The 20,665-nt window shown below is 48.4% G+C and overlaps 1 protein-coding gene across 4 annotated transcripts in view; it reads left to right on the forward strand.

Moving 5' to 3' along the window:
• The window catches only part of ADAM12 (ADAM metallopeptidase domain 12), a 346,871-nt gene that overhangs the window by 231,876 nt on the left and 94,330 nt on the right, over positions 1–20,665 (forward strand). For all 4 annotated transcript variants that reach the window (XM_039237898.1, XM_039237897.1, XM_039237900.1 and 1 more), the window contains 2 exons: positions 12,502–12,688; positions 20,429–20,494. In XM_039237898.1, the coding sequence (XP_039093829.1) occupies positions 12,502–12,688; positions 20,429–20,494 (253 nt within the window). The remainder of the gene's footprint in view (positions 1–12,501; positions 12,689–20,428; positions 20,495–20,665) is intronic.

The following is a 20,665-nucleotide window of genomic DNA, read 5'->3' on the forward strand; positions in this document are numbered from 1 at the left end:
ACGTCACTTACTAGGTAGGGTCTGCCGTTCCCGCGCAGGCCCCGCAGGCCCGGTGGGCGCCCGGAGGAGGCGGGGAAGCACAGCTGTTGCAAGTGACGATGTGCAGGAGGAGAACGATGGCTCACCTTCAGGGCACTGGGGCCCACGGGGGAGGGACCTCAAACAGCAAAGTGCCCTCTTGAAAGGCGGGGGAAGTGGTGTCAACAGGGGTCAGCCCGGCTTCAGCTGGGGTGCTGAGGCCCAGGGCCTTTCGGGAGAGAGTCAGGGGGAGGTTGAGAGGCAAAGAGAATGCGGATGGAATCAGAAGATGTCTCCTGCGTGGAGACAGGGCCCGACCTTCACGGGGAAACCAGAGCTCGGGCTCCTGGGGGAGACAGGGGTGAACAGAGGTGAAGGAGGGGCCGGGGTCAGGCCTGGTGGCATCTGGTTCAAGGTGGGTGATCTGGGGCCGGCACAAGATGTTTCTGCCCTAGCACACAGCAGTGTGAACTAGCTGGGTGACCGTGGACAAGTCACTGGACCTCTCTGAGCCCCAGTTTTCTTGTGTTAAAACAGAGATGAAGCCTCCAGCTGAAATGGTGGCTTTGAAAATAGAGGGAGGCCGTGACCTAGAGGACAGCCATCCCTGTGCCTGGCTGTGAGCAAGCTGCCAATGGAGACCCCGTCAGACACTTGAGACTGTCTCACATTCTCTGGTTCGGGGACAGGGCCAGTCGGGAGATGTGCTCATGCAGCACTTCTGGGCCAATTCTGTGCAAAGCTCTGCTCTTTCTAAGGGAACCAGGACAGACACCCACAAGGCCACGGTGGCAACGGCCACGCATGGAAACCACGGTCACCCTCTCCTGCGTGGCGTCCAATATGCTTGACCATAAGGAGTCTCTGATACACGGAAAGGGAAAACCCACAATTTACTATTGCTTCTCCCTGGAGCCTGAAGCCCTGTTTGTTCAAAAGCCATTTACTGAAGACTGTTTTTAGCCTTCAAGTTAATATAAAGGTCGATGTAAGCAAAGAACAGGAAAGCTGGTTCCAACTGGCTTAAAAACAAGCAAAACTTGGAGGTAGACTCATGCTGCTTAGAAGGCCAGGAGTGGCTTCAGGCACGGCTGGAACCAGGGTCTAACTAATGCTACCAGAGTCCATTCTGTCTCTACTCTAGCCTCTACTTTCTTCTGTGTTGGTTTTATTTTTATGCACAGCTTATTTTTGTGATGACAGCGAGGCTGCAGGCAGCTCCTGGCTTATATCCTCAGAGCACAGGTGGAAGGAGGGCTCTCTTTTGAATTCAGCAGAGTTCTCCAGAACACACCCGATTGGACCTCACTGGGGCACAGGCCCATCCCTGAAACAATCACAGTGGCTAGTGGTAGGTATGATGCCCTGGTTTAATTCTCTGGGCCAACCTGGGGGTGAACCCCACCCAGCCTCAGAAATGGGAAGTGGGGAGCATGCGTGCATCAAGTAAAACCAGCGAGCTTTTGCCAGAGAAAGGACAGATGACGGCCAGGACACTCAGGTGAACAGGCCTCCTCCACACATTGAGGAAGACGTTTTAGACCGTCAAACTCCAGAGGTATCTGGATTGGTCTGATGATAATTTTCAGGTGATTTTTCATAGTCTTCTCAAGCTCTTTTTTTTTTAAGGATATCTTTTTTTTTCCCCCAACATTTATTTATTTTTGAGAGTCAGAGACAGGGTGCAAGCAGGGGAGGGGCAGAGAGAGAGACACAGAATCCGAAGCAGGCTCCAGGCTCTGAGCCGAGCACAGAGCCCGATGTGGGGCTCAAACCCACAAACTGTAGGATCATGACCTGAGCTGAAGTCTAATGTTTAACCAACTGAGCCACCCAGGCGCCCCTCAAACTCTTGACAGGTAAAGTAGAAAGGGGTATCTCCAAAGTATTCCTAAAAGCTCCTTTTTATACTAAAAACAATTTACTAACCAATGAGATTAATTATATTTCTTAAATAAAGAGGAACGATTGGATGAAGTAGTCCCAGAGTAATATTCAAATCTGCCCTCCGTGCTTGGCCACGCCCCTCAGTCACAACTTCTATCCTTCTCAGGCTGCCCCCAAAGGAGCAGGTCACTGTCCCCTGACACAGGTCAACCCCTCTGCCCAAGTGCGCAGTGTCTGATTCCCAGCCTGCACCTCTCACCTCCAGCACCTGGACAGTGTTCCCTCCTGGGCACCTGGCACAGACCATCATCTGGCGAAGAGGGACACTGTCACATACTTGTGGCTGGGGTTTCAGGAAAAGTCAGAAGAGTAGGCACTGCGTCCTCTGCTGTCGACCACCAAGAGGGGCGGGCGCGGCAATGGGGAGCACCGAGTGTGAATGACGCTCCTGGGAACTGGGACTCCCCAGATCTTTGTGCTGCTGTTGCAAAAGCAGCAGCCCGTGCATCAACAGAGAAATTCCGGAGTGATGTAGTTGACCTTGAGATCTTGCAAGTGGAAATTCAGACCAGAGAAGGCCGTGTTCCATCAACGGCTCCCTGGAAGAAGAAGCGATGGAGACAAGCTCTCTGGCACTGGCCACTGGACTTTGAGAAAGAAAATAGGGATGAAAAATTAAATTCAGTGTGGAGTGACCCAAAAACACACCCAGATCTAGGAATGTGGAGGGACACTCCCGTGTCCTCGGGGGCACATTAATTGGAGCCCAGAGGATTATGTTTGCAGAGAAAGAGTGTCCTGTATTGCTTCAAAAAGCCTTGACCAAATGTGGGCAGGCACGGGGAGCTCAGTCCCAGAATGGACAAGAGTGGAGAGTCTCAGGCAAACAAGTGAGTCTTCTTCGTTTGAAGCTTGGTGGGAGGCGGGGGAGGGGGGTAAGGAGGAGAGAGAAAAGCATAAAGATCCCAGTAGAAGGCAGGATTAAAGAGGAGACAGCTCTTTAATAGAGGGGAATGAAGTGCAACATAGAAAAAGGGCCATAAAAGTGAGTGAAGCCGCGGAGTCTCTCCCTGCTTTGATGGGACTCCAAGCCGAATGCAGAGTTCAGGCCGAGGTTAATTTTCTACTTTATCCTGTGTCTCCCCGAAATGCTCCATCCTCGTTAGCACGGTTTCAGTGCAAAGATGCAGGATTCTCCTTTGATGTTCTGATCTCTCATTTGCTCTCCCTGCTTCGTGCCCCCCCCCCACCTCCCCACGGGGAAGTACCTGCCTCAGGGAGGCCCTGTGAGCATCAGGAGCACGGGGACCCAGCCGGCACGTTCTGCCAGGGACAGAACTCTGCTCCCGCCCTAGAGGCGCCAGCCTGCTGCCCTAGGACAGACACCCAGCCCCGGCACACGCCTGCTGGAGCCCCAGAGCAGCATGTCCCCGGGTCCTGACCTTATTCATAAATGCCACCTTCCCATCCCCATGCAGCTCTCTGGCTGCAGCATGAGCTTCTCAACGGAGGGGACTGTCACTCACCATTCCTTATTCCCTTGCTCCACCCACTTGGCTCCTACTCACATCTGGGGGCTCACACTTTGGGGATCAGCCAAGAGCTTTGCCATCACCTGCAGGCATGGCAGGTGAAATTCAGCTTAAACGTGACTTAAGCCCACTGTTCACTTAATAGATAAAACTGGTGTCTACGGTTGTAAACTAGCATTGGTTATAATAATAATTCTACTTCGAAATGGGGTTTAGGACACTTGAGCACAAAGCTTACGTGCATGCATGCTTACGCCATCATACCCGTGCACTTGCGCTCACACTTGTGTGCTCACACACACATACTAACACGCGTGCATGCACACATCTCCTGTGAGGTGATGATGGCATTCAGGGGACGCCAGACTTTGTTCATCATCAATTTCTGCTGTCATGAGGGGGAGGGCAGAGTTACTGCCACCGCTGTGTGGAGCAGCCGTGAGGCTCCATCATCGGGGGCCCCATCATGATGCCACAGCCAGGAGCCACAGATCCCACAGAAAGGACGCTGGACCTCCCCCCCCACACACACACACAGCTGCTGTCTCGAGAGAGGCACCTCCTGCATTTATACAGGGCTCTGCACATTCCCGTGCGATTCTCGCCAGAGCTGGCAGGTGTCACACGGATGCAGAAGTGAGGCCCCGGGGTCCCTCAGCTGTATCGGGAAAACCACTTCAGCCCCAAGTCTGGCTAACCCCTCGGTCCATACTGGTTCTGCTAAACCTTTTGCACAGTTTGGGTCGAATCTTCTTTTTTCAGCCCCATCGTCGCTACCGTGAGGAATCTCCCCCATTCCAGCTGCACTAGTTTCTAGCTGTTTCCAGAACAGGCCTCATACATCTTGCTGTCTTTATCCCTGTTGCCCCTCTGCCTGGGATGTGCTCCTCTCCCCACCTCCCATTTGGCTCTGGAAGGTTCACCAAGGGCCAAAATCAAATGATGCCTCCTTCATCAAGCACCCCACCCCCACCCCGGGGCCTGTCTGGGGACCCAGGAGTTTGGATTGGACATTTTGGAGTTTTGCGGGAGAGTGGAGCAGGGCAGTTGACACTTGTAATAGTCCTTTCCTGCCAGAGGAGGTGCTTTATAAATATCTGTTCGCATCTCTGTGGTAAGGCACCCAACCTTCTCACTTCAGTTATAGTTGACGGCCTTATCTTGCTATACGTTTGCATACCTTGTAAGGACCTTCAGGGTGGGGAACATTTCTGATACATTGCTTGTAGCCCCTGAAGCCCTTAGCACTGGCCTTCAATGGGGGAGACAGTGCAAAACGCTTTCAAAAATTGAATTACATAAGAATATTCAGATGCAAGTCTGTTTGTTACCCCCAATAAGTGCACACATCATTGTGTTCCTTTAAACTGTGTGATATAAAGTTTGCCGCACTGATTTTATATAACGAAATCAACAATAGCACAAAATGCAAAAATATTTCTTGCCGCATGCTATGGAAAGATAGTCAACTTATTTTTCGAAGAATTGACCAGTGTCATGATCAATGGAATCAGAAAAAACCATCCTAATCAAAGGAAGCATTTGCAATTTACGGCAAAGACAAACACCATAAAAACAAAACAAAAAGCCCACCTCTGTTTTAATGGAGTAATCATTATTTTATTGTTTACAATTTAACACACAAGTTGAATTGGCCCATTTGAAGAAAGGAAGCAGAAATGTCAGCTGAGGAGGTGAAAAGGGAAAGGAATCTTAGCAGGAAAAGTGGACAGAGAGCGGGCAGTAGTCTGGGAAAGTAGCCACAGCGTTCCACAGGCCCCTCCCTCGTCCAATGCCATGTGCCCACTGGCATCTCCTGGATTGACTCTGGTCACTCACGTGGGCAGATGTGGTTTTCTACAGATCTCACAGCTCAACCTAAATGGCCTGTGGCAAAACGGTCTAACGGGCCAAAAAGTCAGGTGCACTGAGATGACCTTGCCTTTACTTTTCCTGTCCGCTGGACGGTGAGTCCCAGGCCTAGAATCTGGCATGTTATAGGTGCTCAGCCACCTTTGGTGGCATCAAGTGGTCAATGACACTTAATCCTAGCTTGTCCAAAATCTTTTTAAAAATCTCTGAAGCGTAGTAGACCATATTAAGGAAAAAATTTGCATAGAGTGGAGGTAAAACCAATCTGACCTTGAGCTTGCACTGCAACCCTTCACTCTATGGGCTAGCTCTATGGGCTAGCCTCTGCTGCCTGCCCTCCAGCCCCGTGGCCACGCCACCCGTCTCAGGCCAGGGCTCTCCTTGTCCCTGCCTCATCCTCCTCTGCGGACAGTCACTCAGCAGCCCTGCGGGATCTGTAGCCAGTGCTGGGTTCACAGTTCATCCACTCCCTCCACACGCGTCACTGGTGTCCATCCTGAAGGTCGTCCAAGGTCAAGTGTCGGTTCTCCCCTGCTCCACTCTCCCTCAAAACTCCAAAATGCCCAAATCCAAACTCCTCAGTCCCCAGACAGGCTCCCCTCCTGCCTCTTTTCCGTGAAAGGACCAGCCCACCTCTGGCTCCCAAACTTGGCCCCTGGTGACCTTCGATGACCCGTCTTGTGCTCACAGCCCCTGCATGCTTCCACTTAAGTGTCTCTTATTCACATCCCCCCGTCGCCACCCTGGATCAACCCTTGCTCCAAAATTTTTTAATTGCCTCCCACCCGTGCTTCCTGCCTCCACCCTTTCCTTCACAGCCATCTCGCACATTCCAGAAGGTCATGTTTCACAAACACAGCTTGATCATAACATGAGTCCTGCCACCCTGCTGCACACAAAATCGCACAGCTCCCCGTGGCCCACGAGTCAGAGCCACTGAGCCCCTCCCGCGCTTGTGCCAGGGTTCCCGCACACGCGCCCTGGTCCCTGGCTCACATCCTGCTCACCCACCGACCATGCCAGTCCCAGAGCCGAGCTAGGAAAACCAAAGCGAATAAGGAAAAATACTCCCTGGGTGTGTAAAGCAGCCACATGCCATTTGTGTTCTGTGTAGTGAACGCTGCGACGTGGGCGTGCACAAAACCGTGAGAGAAACCACAGAAGGGACCAGAATGCCAGGCAATCCTGAAAGTTTGGCTGAGGTGAACCCTGAATGTTATGCATCAGCCCAGATGGTCATTTCAGCCAAGGGCAGCCACAACACTGGTGGCAGGCCTTTGGGTGGGGACACTGAGGAACAGAACATGGCCCTGGCCTTGAAGCAGCTTGCATCCCACCAGGCCAGAGGGGTGGTCACCAACGGTTACACTGAAGGATTTGATGGAGCACCCTGGGGTGGGGGCGGGGGAGGGCAGAGGAATCAGGGGACGGACAGCCGGAGCAGAGTCTGGCGGTCAGGAGTTTGAAGTGTGTATAAGAGGCACTATGTAGTCTGCATGAAGGGTGTGGAATGGTATGTGATGAGGCCGCGGTGCAGCCAAGGCCAAAGCCATGGTGAAGGTTGGAGGCAGAGAACGATGCCCGAATCCTGTGCCCCGCCTTCCTTCGCGGCCCCCACCATCCACCCGCACTCGCCCTCCTGTGTCCGCAGCATTTATCTGCACACTCTGACCTTTCTCTCTCCTCAGCGCTTGCTCCTTCAAGGCCACTTGCCTGCCCTTCATGGTCCCCGCCCTCCAAGCCCTCCCCACCCTCCTAAACTCCCCTCACGATCCCCTGTTTCACTCGGGCCGTTTGTGAACCCTCCCTCTGTCAGCACCGGGCTGACCACCCATCCCGAGGGTGGCCTTTGCACTTGAGCTCAGCTGTGGCCTCCCCAGCGCGAGTCTTTGGTGACTGAGGAGAGAAGGCCGACCACCCAGTGTGGCCAAGGGAAGGGCTTGGGAGCCAGGTCCACCGGGGGCTTCCTGGCTGTGCTGCTGACCCGCTGTGTGACTATGTGAGTTTCCATGACAAGGGACCCCAAACTTGGGGGCTTAGAGTGACAGAGAATTCTGTCACAGTCCTTGAGGCCGAAGTCTGAAGTCAAGGAGTCAGCATGCCTCCCACCCACCCATGCCTCCCTCCTGGCGCCTCCTCGCAAACCCTTGACGTGCCCTGGCTTGTGTCACTCTGGTTCTGCCTCCACCTTCATATGGCCTTCCTGCCACATCTCTGTCTTCTCCTTTTTCCCTAAGGGCACGTGTCATGGAGTTTCAGGCCCACCATAAATCCAGGATGCGCTCACCTTGAGGTCCTTAACAAGATCACACCTGAAAAGACCCTTTCCCCAAGGGTTCCATTCATAGGTACCAGTGTTGGGACTTAGATATCTATTTTAAGGCAACACTATTCAACCCACTACGGTGACCTTGGACTCTTACCATCGGCTTCCCGTTAGTAAAAGGGGCTCGTGATACCTGCTCTAAAAGGATTGCTCTAAATATTTGAGGAAACAGAGGGATTCAAAAGCCTGACTCATGGGGCAGGAGAGCATAAGGAATGACTGAAGATGGGCACGTCGTTTTTTGGGGGGTGATGGAGACATTCTAGGAACAGGGGTGAGGTTTGCACAATTCACCGAACGTGCTAAAAGCCATTGAGTTGCATGCTTTCAAAGAGTGAGCTTAATGGTATGTGAATCATTTGTCGATAACACTGGGTTTTTTTTATTTAAATGGTTTTTTAAATTTTATTTCTGAGAGACAGAGGGACAGCATGAACAGGGAAGGGTCAGAGAGAGAGGGAGACACAGAATCTGAAACCGGCTCCAGGCTCTGAGATTGCTGTCAGCACAGAGCCCGACGCAGGGCTCGAACCCACGAACCGCAAGATCATGACCTAAGCGATAGTCGGTCGCTTAACCGACTAAGCCACCCAGGCGCCCCAACACTGTTATTTTTAAAAGGAGCCTGGCTCCAGGTGGGGAGGTGTTCTCTTCATGAATCGTAGCTGCTATTATTATTACTGATGTGCCGGTCACCACTATTATTAAAATATTTTATAATAGTTTAACATTTTACATCCTCTGTCATGCCTCCCAAACCCAGATATGAATTAAATTTGAAACAGGACCCAGGGGTGAGATACCTTTGTGTGGCCCTAGCGGAGCTGGCGCGGGCTTTGCATGCTCCAGGGGACACTGCATATCTGTTTTGACTGTACCTGAGTAGTTCCCATGAAAACTACTTGTTGAAAATAAGCCCACCAGGGCTTGCGTGTTCACTGATACCGCAGCGATCGCTGTATCCAGCGCACAGGGATATTACTTTTATCCATGGGCTCCCCCAGGAAGGGACTGAAATGAAATTTCATGCCGACCGCACTTCTCACTTATGACTGGCAGCCTGATATTGAGACCAGAAGTCTTTTTTTCACGAAAATTCAATTAGCAGTTGAACATGGAATTAGGTCTGGATAATTCATATATTCTAATCATTGCCTTATTACAGGTGGTCAAAATCCACATGCCATTCTCCGACTTACCCGAGAATGTAAGAAAAATCATAATCAGAACAACAGCATTAAGCTCTGTTATTGCCCGATGCACCATTGCTTGGGAGATTAAAAACTGAATTTTGAGAAAAACAAAAACTTATCCCGAGGAAATATAGGCCTCCTGAGTTTTCGCTTTGAGAACTAACAAAGTCAATTTAAAATTTTAATAGATTTCTATTCATTTCCGTTGAAGGAAAAAACAACATGATTTTAAATTTTAAAGTAAGGCTGCCTATATTCAAACAGCCACTCTGTTTCTCTGGCTCTTTTTTTCCTTCTGATGCTTCTCATGAGAGGCCCCACCTCCCTCTCAAAACAGCACTAGGGGAAAGCAAGAGGGTGTGAGGGTTGAAAGGTGCGGGTCTTGGGCACACAGGTCCCCGCTATGCTTCCAGCATGTCCTTGACAGTGGGGATCATGGCCAGAGCAACAGCCGTGCACAGACCCACTGGGTGATAAATGCAAAGAGCACAGCCCAGACAGAGCGCCATCAGGTGGCCCATGTCACCCCCAACCAGGCCTTTCTCTTCTGCTTTCCTCTGTTCATATACTCAATTCACTGCCCAAGAACTTGGCCTCGCTCCCCACCATGATGGCCGATCCAGTATCCTCCCAATCTTTCCCGGGAGAAGCTACCCAGGGACTTCATTTTCCTGCCCCACTCTGGCAAGGGGAAAAAAGCCCCAATTTCAAAATCTGCTGGATTTAAATTCCATACTCCGAGATACTTCCAACTCCAAGTTTACAACTAATCTGTGACATTCAGCTTAAATTACACTCGCTTATCTAGCTCGGGGCCAGCAAGGGCTGTGAGAACATCAAAATTTTACATCTCAGTAACCCTGAATCCTTGAATTTTGAGTCCATGGTTGTTTCCAGCAATCTCTAGGGCTAAATGATTAATTATACCCAAGACAGTCCAAAGCAATTATTTAATTAAGCTGCATTACAGGCTGCGAGTTGTTTGGAGCAAAGGGAAAGCCTTCACCCTAGTTTCTCAACATCTGGCCCTTGGATGACTTAAAAGATAAAAGGAGATATGAGAACATTTTTATGACTAAGTAACAATTTCTAAAAATTTTCCATAAAGTAGAAAAACTTTTTCAGTAATTTGTTTCTCATGATTAGAACGTGGTGACATGTTTTACTGTGAGGGTTCAGCTTATTTAAACCTAACGCAAAATAGAAAATGTTGGCGTACAAAATGAAATGTTGGGATCATCTTTGTTTTAGGGCAAGAAAGTTGTTTTTTGGTTTTGTTTTTGTTTTTAGCAAATCTGTGTTTTCCCTTCAGGTGTGTTTGTCTTCCCTTGGCCTAGTTTTTTAAGTACTCTTTCTTAATTTATGCTCTTTAAAATCAACTTTAACAAACAAAAATCCCCCACTACCCATTCAAAACTTAGAAACCTAAGTTTTGTTTCATAAAGAACTTTTTAAGAAGCGAGATATTGGCCACCCCAACAGAGTTGATGACCAAAGTCATATCTGTATCATCTCCTGGAGACAGAGGAATACATTGGTTGGGACACAAGCATCCAGGCATGATCTTTCTCCTTCCCACTGCCTGTAACTTCATTCAGTAGGACTGGTGGAGTAAGCCAGTTGAACAATAACAAATCGAATAGATTGTATTTATTCACCAGTTGTGTTCAAAATAAATATGTGACTCATTCAGACCTCTTCCTTCCATACTATTTGAGTACTGAAATACTGTCATTCTGTTAAAATCTAAGAGTGGCTAAATATTCACCTATAAATGGGGCATCAGTATGCATAAGATGGCACTTGTTTTACCAGCGCATGTGCTAAAATTTTTAAATGATAAGCATAGCATGAGTGAAGAGCTGAATAACGAATGACATAAGAACATTTCCCAAGGTTCCTCTTTTGGAAAATGGCTCAGGTTTTCTGAAGAAAATTAATGGAGCAATGGGTTTCTTCAGCTCTTTCTTAAGGATTAAGGCATACTCAGATCCTTGAGTTGATGTGATGTGAACTATGTGTTAGAACTAAATCAGAACTCTAAACCAGAACCCACGGACCTCTTCTGTAGTCCTGAATCTGCTGAAATTATCTGCAAAATATTGCGGGCATGTGTATATGTGAATTTTTCTGAGAAGGGTGTAAAAGGGTTCATATTTCAAAAAAGGTGAAGGCTCGCTATGGTAGACATGTCTGTTACAGTGCGATAAATCTCACATGAACATGTAAACATTTCTGTAGTGGAGAGGTTGTGGTTACCTCGTTAAATAATGGAAGTCTCTAGAAGCTTTCATTATTATGTGGGAAGTCTTAAAGCTGCCAGTTTACTATTACTCAAATTGCCATCTCTCCAAAGAAATCCTTCAACATCAAGAAGAGCCTTTTAAATTACTTTATTGTCCCACCCTGGAAAAGAGAGAAACAAAAACCATCAACCTAACACTTGAAGGAAGCTGCCCGTCTTAGGCTAGCATTGATTATATCCCGGGAAGTGGAACATTACTTCTGACCTGTTCCAGAAGGGCAGACGTGTAGTGTGGTCCATGGCCTGAGGCCACCTTCTCTCTCCACAAGGTAGAATGTTTAACAAAGTTGTCTGTTTTGTAAAAGAACTTACACCTTTATTCCCAAATCTGAAAGTTACTTCCAAGTTTTCTTTGTATTGAAGTATTGAAGTTACTTCAGTAACTAAGGAGTTACTGTCATTCCCAGAAGTATATTTATCATATTAATGCTTCATTTTATGTCAGGGAGTCACGAATGGCCAGTATGTGGGCAGATGTGATATCAAAACACAGGACCTTCCTGAAAGTGTCAGTCTTCGGAATAACACATTAATATAAGCCTAATCTGTGGACCTGACCTTGTTAATAATAAAAAACCATTTAAGCACTGATTTATGGCCTTCACAGGACCAAAAGTTTTCATTAGATGACATAGCGCCCAGAGAAATAGATATGATTATCCCATTTTCCAGGTAAGGACTGACAGACCCCCAAGGCCTGCTTGTCAACTTCAGGCCAGGGCTGTTTCCCAGTGGTCCTCGCTCCTATAAAGAGAGATTCACCTTCAGCCAAGTCAGACCGGGGCGCAGACCTCAGCCTTCCAGAAGCAGCTCCAATGCCTTGTGCCCTTACATTGCTTCCTTGATTGACACATCTCCCATCAATAATTGGAAGTGTATGCTCTACCTTGTATCAGAATCCTTTCAAAGATTTAGGAAACGTAGATCAGACTGAAAAATTCACATGCAGGAATTCTCCTTTAAAGAAAAAGATTTCCCTTCTGAATCACACCTGCTAATTCAGATAGAGTTCTTTTCCAAGCAGAGAAAACATCTTTTCTCTCAACTCTTTTTGCCAGTTAAAAAAAAAAAAAAAAAACTGTAAATTGAAATTAAAAAAAAAAACATAGAGGCTAAATGCCATCTATTCTTCACCATAAAATATTTGAAACAAAAAATTTCCCAGACTTGTTTTCAAAACATTTGCAAGAAGAATCCATGCAAACATATGGCACAGAAATGGCCTTCCATGTTAAAACCTGAGGATAGAAATCAATTGGCCTTCCTCCTGCCATTCCTTCCCTTGTTAAGAACAGAACCTGGGCCATAAACAAGAAGCTACTTTTAAAAATTATATATATATTATTTTTCTGATTTCTTTTTCAACAGGGGACTTATTACATTTGAAAATAACACGTATATCTTGGAACCCATGAAAAACGAGACCAACGAGTACAAGCTCTTCCCAGTGGAGAACCTGCGAGGCACCGGGGGGTCCTGCGGATCCCATCACGGCATGTCTACACCGGCTGCGGAGAGCAGGCTCCCGCCACCCTCCCAGACATGGGCGAGAAGGGTAGGGCGGTCAAGGCCATGTTCCTGGGGGCGTGGGGGCTCTGGCTCGGGACACCCAGCGCTAGGGCTTGTGGGGGAATTTTGCTGCCTGGGTGTCGTGTCTGGGGGACGGAGCCACCCACGTTATCTGGAGGGGTTGACACCAAGTGTGCAGAGCATACCCGAGTGCTGGAGCCTCCATCACTTTTTGCAAATGTCAGTCTCAGTCCCATTAACCTGTGATGAAGTCGGGCTCAGAGGCGGACACCTTTCACTACGTGTCAGAACCTAGGGGTCTTGGACCCACGGTCGCAGCCCCACCCTTGCGCCCACCTGGATAAACAAGGCGTGGAAAGGCCCTCACCTGTCCCTGGGTAGCAGCTCCCCTTCTACAGGAGAAGACGAGATGGAGGCTTCTTCATTCATCAGTCTGGTTATAGTTAGGGTCTTTGTTATGATTTGCATAACATTCCCCCGTCTTTGCCTGCGCACCTGCTGGCCCCCACGCAGTGGTGCTGAGGAGCCTGGTCCATGCTAATGATGCCTGTGCTTCCTTCGCACGACTGTCCGAGCCTCTGTGTCTTCTGGCCACCAGCTCCTGGGCCGTGCTCATCAAAGTCTCTCCTGCTGCAGAAGTGTCAAAAGTCGTGACTTGATGAGGTCTGGGCCACGGATCTCCCGCCTCGCTAAGTGGACAGAAACACAGAGGCTCTGACATCCCGTGGTGCAATACCATGAAACCTCCACCCCAAGTGGCGGCCTGACCCTTTTACATCCAGGATTATGTGGGTGCTGTAGGCCACAGCGGACACTTGGGTGGTTTTTTTAAAACACACACAGATTTTTTCATTTTTTACTAGAGTGTAACTTTTTTAATGTTTACTTTTTGAGAGAGAGAAACAGCATGTGAGCAGGGAAGGGGCAGGGAGAAAGGGAGACAGAATCTGAAGCAGACTCCAGGCTCTGAGCTAGCTGTCAGCACAGAGCCGGACACGGGACTCAAACCCACAAATCGCGAGATCGTGATCTGAGCCAAAGTTGGACATTTCACCGACTGAGCCATCCAGGCGCCCCTCACTCTTTATAAAGGAGTCAGAGTAGCCACATTTGGCTGGGGGCCCTGCCTGTCAAGGAATACAACCAGATAGGAAGTTGTCAACAACTTCCTGAGTTTTCATCTCTGGCTTTCCTATTCCTCTTTTGACAAGAAATGAGGCATTCATTGATATGATGTCAAATGTGCTGATATTTGATGGGCTAGGGACATGTTCTTCAGGCTTCCACTGAAAAGGCTGCACATTTTGTCTTTCCTGACTTTGAATGTTACACTGCTTAACAGTCAACATTCCATAAATATCATTCCCCTTCATTCATTCCTAATCATTTGTCTGAGTTCCAACGGTAAACATTATCCTAAATGATTTCTTCTCCTTCATCAAATATGCCTCACAGCCTTGATTAATGAGTGTTCCCCTAACCCTCATTTTGATGTCATTCATTCTCTCTGTCCTGGTGTGCTGCTCGCTTGACCCTAACATCCTCTGTTTCTTCATATGCTTACAAGATTCTAGGGGTGCCTGGGTGGCTCAGCTGGTTAAGCGTCCAACTTCGGCTCAGGTCATGATCTCATGGTTCGTGGATTCAAGCCCCACATTGGGCTCTGAGCTAACAGTGTGGACCTTGGAACCTGCTTTGGATTCTGTGTTTCCCTCTCTCTCTCTCTCTCAAAAATAAACATTAAAAAAATTTTTTAAATATGTTTACAAAGTTTCCATGGCAGGTGCTTGCCCCCTCTTTTTCCTTCTCTTGCGCATCACGCAGAAGAGTAAGGACCCTTTTGTGGCACCGTCACCCACCTTGACACTGGTACTCAGTGGTGGAGACAGAACTGCCCCCCAGGGAGCAGAGCTTGATAACATCCCCCTCCCCCCACACCCACCTACAGCAGCTCCAGGGACTTTTCATCCTGCTTTTCACCCCCCACCCATCATCGAGCGACTGATTTAAGAGATGGAGTCACAGGGGCGCCTGGGTGGCTTAGTCGGTTAAGCGTCCGACTTTCGCTTAGGTTATGATCTCGCAGTTCATGGGTTCGAGCCCCGCGTCGGGCTCTGTGCTGACTGCCAGCTCAGAGCCTGGAGCCTGTTTCAGTCTGTGACTCCCTCTCTCTCTGACCCTCCCCTGCTCACGCTCTCTCTCTCCTAGAAATAAATATATATATATATATAAAAGATGGAGTCACAAAGGCCAACCTCTCTGCTTCCAGGACATGTTTCTTTCACTCTTGCGACCCTCTTTCCTTCCATCCCAGACCTCGGAGAGGAGGTGATGAAGCCGTAGCTTTTCCCATCACAAACAACTAGAACATTTGCATTTTGTTTTCAAGGCTCTTTGCTTTGAGTACCTTGTCGGAGACACCGGCACCCACATTGCGAGATTTATAACTTGTCAGTTTCAATGACGCTCAAGTACGTTTGCATTTCGTGCAGAAGTACAGGCTCGGTCTCCACCACTCACCAGCCACATTTTCACTCTTTAACTAAGCTCACAGCCCTCTTGAACTCTGATTGGCACCGTAATTTCCAGTCCTTCTGACTTGTGGAGGAAGGCGGAAAAGCAGAATACCAATGCTGTTTTGTTAACAATGCATATTGGGGTGTAAATGAACCTTTAAATTGAAAAGGGAAGGCGGCAGCCCCTTCTCCACATTCCTCTCTAGAAATCGCTGCAATTGTTTTTATGGAAGAGAAAATGTCTGTGACTTAAAGCACATCTACATAATGAAAATGAGACAAAACGTAATTTTGGAATAAGGGAAATTCTTGGGAACTGGAATTGCAGGCGAGATGGTGTGCAATGGCATCTCGGGTAAATACGAAAGAGGTACATTCGAGTTACGTGACGCTCACCTGCCTCACTTACAACTGCCTTATTTCATACTCGAAAAAAAAAAATCAATGTCACTGCAGCTTCCTCCTCTTCTTTATGCAATACAGCGACCGCACTCGGTTTCACCCAGCATTTCCTGCCCCGGCTAAGTGGTGACTATTGCAAAGATTGGTTTGCAGGCTGAGATTTTTCTGCAGATATTTGCGTTTTCCTTCATGGAGCAGCAGGTATAAACCAGCGCTCGGGGTAGCACTGGCTATAATATAAGCTTGAGGTATTGTTTGTCATTTTTACAAGGCTCTACATTCGATTTTAGTGAGGACCCAACTCGCTCCTGGAAGGGCGCCTGCAGTCACGTGGCTTCACAGTCAGATCTCACCTCTGCAACCCGCAGAGCCCCTGCCTCTCGGCCACCCTCCTTCCCCCGTCCATCAACCAGCCATTCAAGGATGCAAACTCATTTTAACGCTGGCCCGAGCAAGCTACAGGCGAAGGCTTGGGAAATCTGCTCCAGGAGGAAAATCACATAATACATTCCAGAGGCAAATGTAAATTGTGTTTGAATTATCCTCTCTTTGGGGATTATCTGTGCTATGGTTCCTCTCCATTAGTGTGGGTAATTATGAGTCAGATGTAAAAGGCGATACTTCCTCTAGGAAACGGTGTTTGCTCAGGCTGCTGAGCTGATTAGGGAGACCCTGTTGTGTGTTTCCTCAAACATAGCCTTTCTGAGGCACCCGAGTGGCTTGGTGGGTTAAACATCTGGCTTTGGCTTAGGTCATGATCTCCCGGTTTGTGGGTTCAAGCCCCACGTCAGGCTCTGAGCTAACAGCCTGGAGCCTGCTTCGGATTCTGTGTGTCTCTCTCTGTCTTTCTGCCCCTCCCCTGCTCACTTGCTTTCTTTCTCTCTCAAACATTAAAAAAAAACGTAGCCGTTCTGAAATAGACCAAGGCTACTGCTTTTGATTTCTAGACAGCTTCCTCTGTTTAGTAGCGGACACAGTCGTGTTGGCGATATAAGCAGCAATAATAATGTATGTCCTCCACAGATGCTAAGAATAGTGGAGTATCAGGAACTGGCCAGAACCACATGAACTCATGAATCACCACAGACATACTTAATTCCTCTCTAACAGCCCCATCTGCACGTCTGTGCCTCCTCTAAGAGACCGTGTCAACTTCTGTCGCTGCCTTGGTCATTCGTTCGTAGATCTCGTTGGCAGGTAACAGAGGCAGTCCTACGGTTGCTTCTTTGGGCCCGAGCCCTGAGCACCCATCGGTGTGAGCCAAGCCCCCAAAATCTCCACTTGTGGATTCCTATTAGGACCCAAATCGGTTAAGACCCTGGATAAATACATAACAGATCTCACTGGCACCACCGGCTTTTTGGACTCAACTACATTTGTTCTGTTGACATTCAGTTCATCAGACTGGGCTTGTTCTTCCGGCTTCTCGCCTCTTTGGCCGGTCATCTCTGCAGCCTGCATACTCGCCAGGCCCCCGAGGCTGTCGCCCCATGCAGGTGTGCTCAGTGTGCTTCCCCCCCGACCATGCAAGTCACTGTCAGGACGTAGGAGAAAACCTGGCACAGCGAGGACCAGGGCTCAGCTTCTAAATATTCACAAGGGGACCTTGGAGTCCAGGCCAGAGCCTCAGTTGAGCCAACAACGACCCTTCTGTACTCAGAGGAGATAAACCAAACTTTGGTTCTATGTGAGTGGCCCACCTTCCCACCCATGGAAACCCTGGCCCTGGCTCTGCTGCCACAGTCCTCTTGGTGGTTGTATCCGCGTCCACTGGCATCCGTTCGCTGATCTCCATGGTCACTGTCCCCGCAGCTGCCAGCCGTCACCTGCGCTCCCGGCTTCCACCATCATCTTCCAATAATCCATTCTCCCGGCAGCCGGGACATGGACTCACATGCAGGGACTCCCCGTCGCTCTTAGGTCCCCTTCAGCCTCCTCGTGTGGCCCCCGCTCCATCCACGTCTCATCCACAACCCTCCCTCCGCTCTAGACCGTGTAGCCACCCTGCTTGTTGCTCCAATGCCCCCTAGTCTCCCGGCCTTGGGACTTCTGCTGTTGCCGCTCTGTCTCTCTGAACACGGTCCCTCCACGCAAACCTACTTCCCTTCCTTAGGTTGCAGCCATCGTAGTCGCACATCTTTAACCTCATCGCAACAGCACCTTCTACACACTCGGCCTTATTTTTGTTAATTTCTTATCGTCACCCCATCCCCCAACCCCTAGCGGGACGTGAGCCTCGTGAGCACTTTACCTTGGATTGCTTGTCCATCCCTACCTCCCCAGCACCTGACATCGTGCCGAAAACATAGGGCTACAGAAAATACTTGCGGGGCGAGTGATAATATACAAATAGTCTGGCCCGTATGTGGCAGGAGGTTCGATGGGAACTTATTGAAACCCTAATCTCAACTTGTTTTTCTGACTTGGGTTGGGTTAAGTCCCCAGGGCCAAAGTTCTTGCTGAAGCATGTTGGAAGGTATTCTGTCTCTGGGAACTTGGCTGTGACGACTTCAAGAGGCCCAGGAGCTCATTCCTTCTTGAGCAAGACTCAGAGAACGCCTCAGTCTCCACCTCAGAACCGAGACCGTTGGGCCACACTCTGGGGCTTATTACGTTCCTGTCTGTTTGGGGAAGGACTTTTGTTTATAACCCCAAAAATGAAAATTCAGTCAAGCAACCAGTTTCAAATGTTGCTCTGCACATCAAAAAATTTTAAATACGATTTTTTTTAAAACCAGATTTCGATAGGTCGAAATCATGTGGAGGTAATTTAAGCCTCTCCGTGTGTGCCACCGACGGAGGGATGAATGTTCGCGGCCATGAGCCGGCCACTCCCCCGTGGCTTTTTATTATTATGTGGTTAGGCTTCTCTCTGAGCTTGCAATTCTCTGAATTCATGAGAAAATCTGGACTCCTCTGAAAACTGCAGAGACAGGAAAATTGTGTTCATGTGTTTGTTTTCATTATCTGGAATTGTGTATTTTCTAAATGATGATCCAAGGCCACTTGGGGAAAATGATGATCCGAGGCCACTTGGGTCATTTATTTCACCCCTTAGTGGTCTGAAAGGTATAAGCGTCTAAACAACCAAGGAAAAACCCTTCCCACGGGTTTTTCAAAAGCAGATTAATTCATTTTTTCTGTGATAGAGCTGTATTTTCTTCTGCGTGATTCACTGAATCTGTTCATGATTAATCGCGGGAGTTGTGGGTGAAACGGAGATTTCTGCTTCTTTCACACCTCAATGAGGGAAAAGGGCGAGATCTCTACCACTTCCAAAGGTGTCTCATTTTAGGTACAACAGTGGGTACCCCTGGGGCTAATCTTTTCTCCCGTCTGAGTCCACAGCTATCACCATAAAGCCCGCCTGTAACACATAGTTACAAAGCTTGACTTCTTTTCTCATAACATTGTAAAAATATGAGAAATGATACCTTTCCTGGTGCTTTATTCCCCACCCCCATAAGGTTTCCAGATTTCTTGAGGGATACCTAAATTCATGAATCAGCACAGCTGGGCGGCGGGCAGGAACACTGCAATGATACAAACATTTTTTCTTGTAAAAATCCTGTTTGGAAGATCCCAGACTGATGGGGATTTGTTTTATAAAAGATGTTTCCCTCCAGATTATGTGACTGGAAAGCTGATTCAAAGCATGCCTTGGTCATTTTTGCTTTTGTCTGAAAGCATGGTCAGAGCATGAGAGCTTTAAACACGAAAGAGGCCTCGTTAACGTGTAAACCAGCCCATCAGCCGTGGGGACCAAGCCTGCCTCAACCCCCGTTTCCTCCAACTGGCTTTTACTGCAGAAAAAGAAGGCTTTGTTTTTTTGTTTTTCGTGTGTGCTTTTTAGACCACCCTCCATGAATTGCTCTTTTTCTCCTAAAAATGCCTTTCGGGGGGGGGGTTCTCCCAGTAATTCATGGAAGAGTGCAAATGTTTTTTGTGGAAACTTGATTAAAATGTAACCCCGTTCAGAGGCTGCCATGATTGGAGAGGGAGCTCATACTTCTGCTTTCCGCCTCTTCTCCATACCTCCCCCTTGATGCACAGTTTCTATATTCCTCTCCACTCTTTCAGCTCCCCAAACCCCCTTCTCCAGGGCATGGAGTTCAGGCTTTTCTTTCTTCCTTTCTTGACACTGTTTCTTGCTATTCTGTCTCCTTTATTCCTTTCTGGTTTTACTCTTAGCACCTCCTTCTTGCCTGACTCTGTTCCAGCCTGGCCGTTCCCCATTCTCTGGACCACTCGTCGTTTGCTTCTAACTAGATTTTCACACAATTAGCCACAAGAAATATGCTGCCTGAAACGGACTGTGCAGTGTTTCCCCCAGAAGGACCATGAAATCCCTGCCCAAAATATGTTCTCTTTCACTTTTCTCAAATCTCAAAAAATAGGCCCTAAAGAGGGAGGCAACACATGTGAGACACAGGATCGCATCGTCTTCTGTAGCAATCTTCAAATGTGCTGCGCGCGGCTCAGAATGAATGGCCATCGGCTGGCTCCTGTTCCAGAGAACGCTTTGATTTGATTCATTTACTTGCATGTTTCATGTAATAATGTTCTTGACTCGTTCTCATCCTGCCATCAATGATTCAGCAGACAGGCTGGATTCCTCTTGATGGGTTTCCCAGATGCAAATGGAAGCCAGTCCCCAAGGTGGAGAAGGTTTTCCAGAGGTTGTTGGGGCTGGAGGTGAACTTCCAGAGGGGACAGGGGTAGAGCCGGTGGCCATGGTGAGGATAGCCTCACCTCCGTTAAAGCGCGTGGGTCCAGAGATACGGGCAGTGTTCTGGAAGCCGCCGAGAGGTATGAAGGGAAATAAAGTCTGTGTTTACCTTTGGCAGCATAAAAGAGAGACCCTCAAGATGACCAAGTACGTAGAGCTGGTGATTGTCGCCGACAACAGAGAGGTAAGAGCTTTTTAAAACTTCCCGGTTCCATTGGTTAAAAACAAAAATAGAGAGAAGAAAGTGTTGAGCAAGTTTTTCCTTGCTGTGATGAACCTCATTTTCTCTGAGCCCCTAAAAGCATTGGAAACAACCTATTAAGTGGTTTCCTGGTATTATAATGTATAAAATATT

The sequence above is a fragment of the Hyaena hyaena genome, unplaced genomic scaffold, assembly GCF_003009895.1.
Source record: "Hyaena hyaena isolate Hyena2069 unplaced genomic scaffold, ASM300989v1 scaffold_129, whole genome shotgun sequence".
NCBI lineage: Eukaryota > Metazoa > Chordata > Mammalia > Carnivora > Hyaenidae > Hyaena > Hyaena hyaena.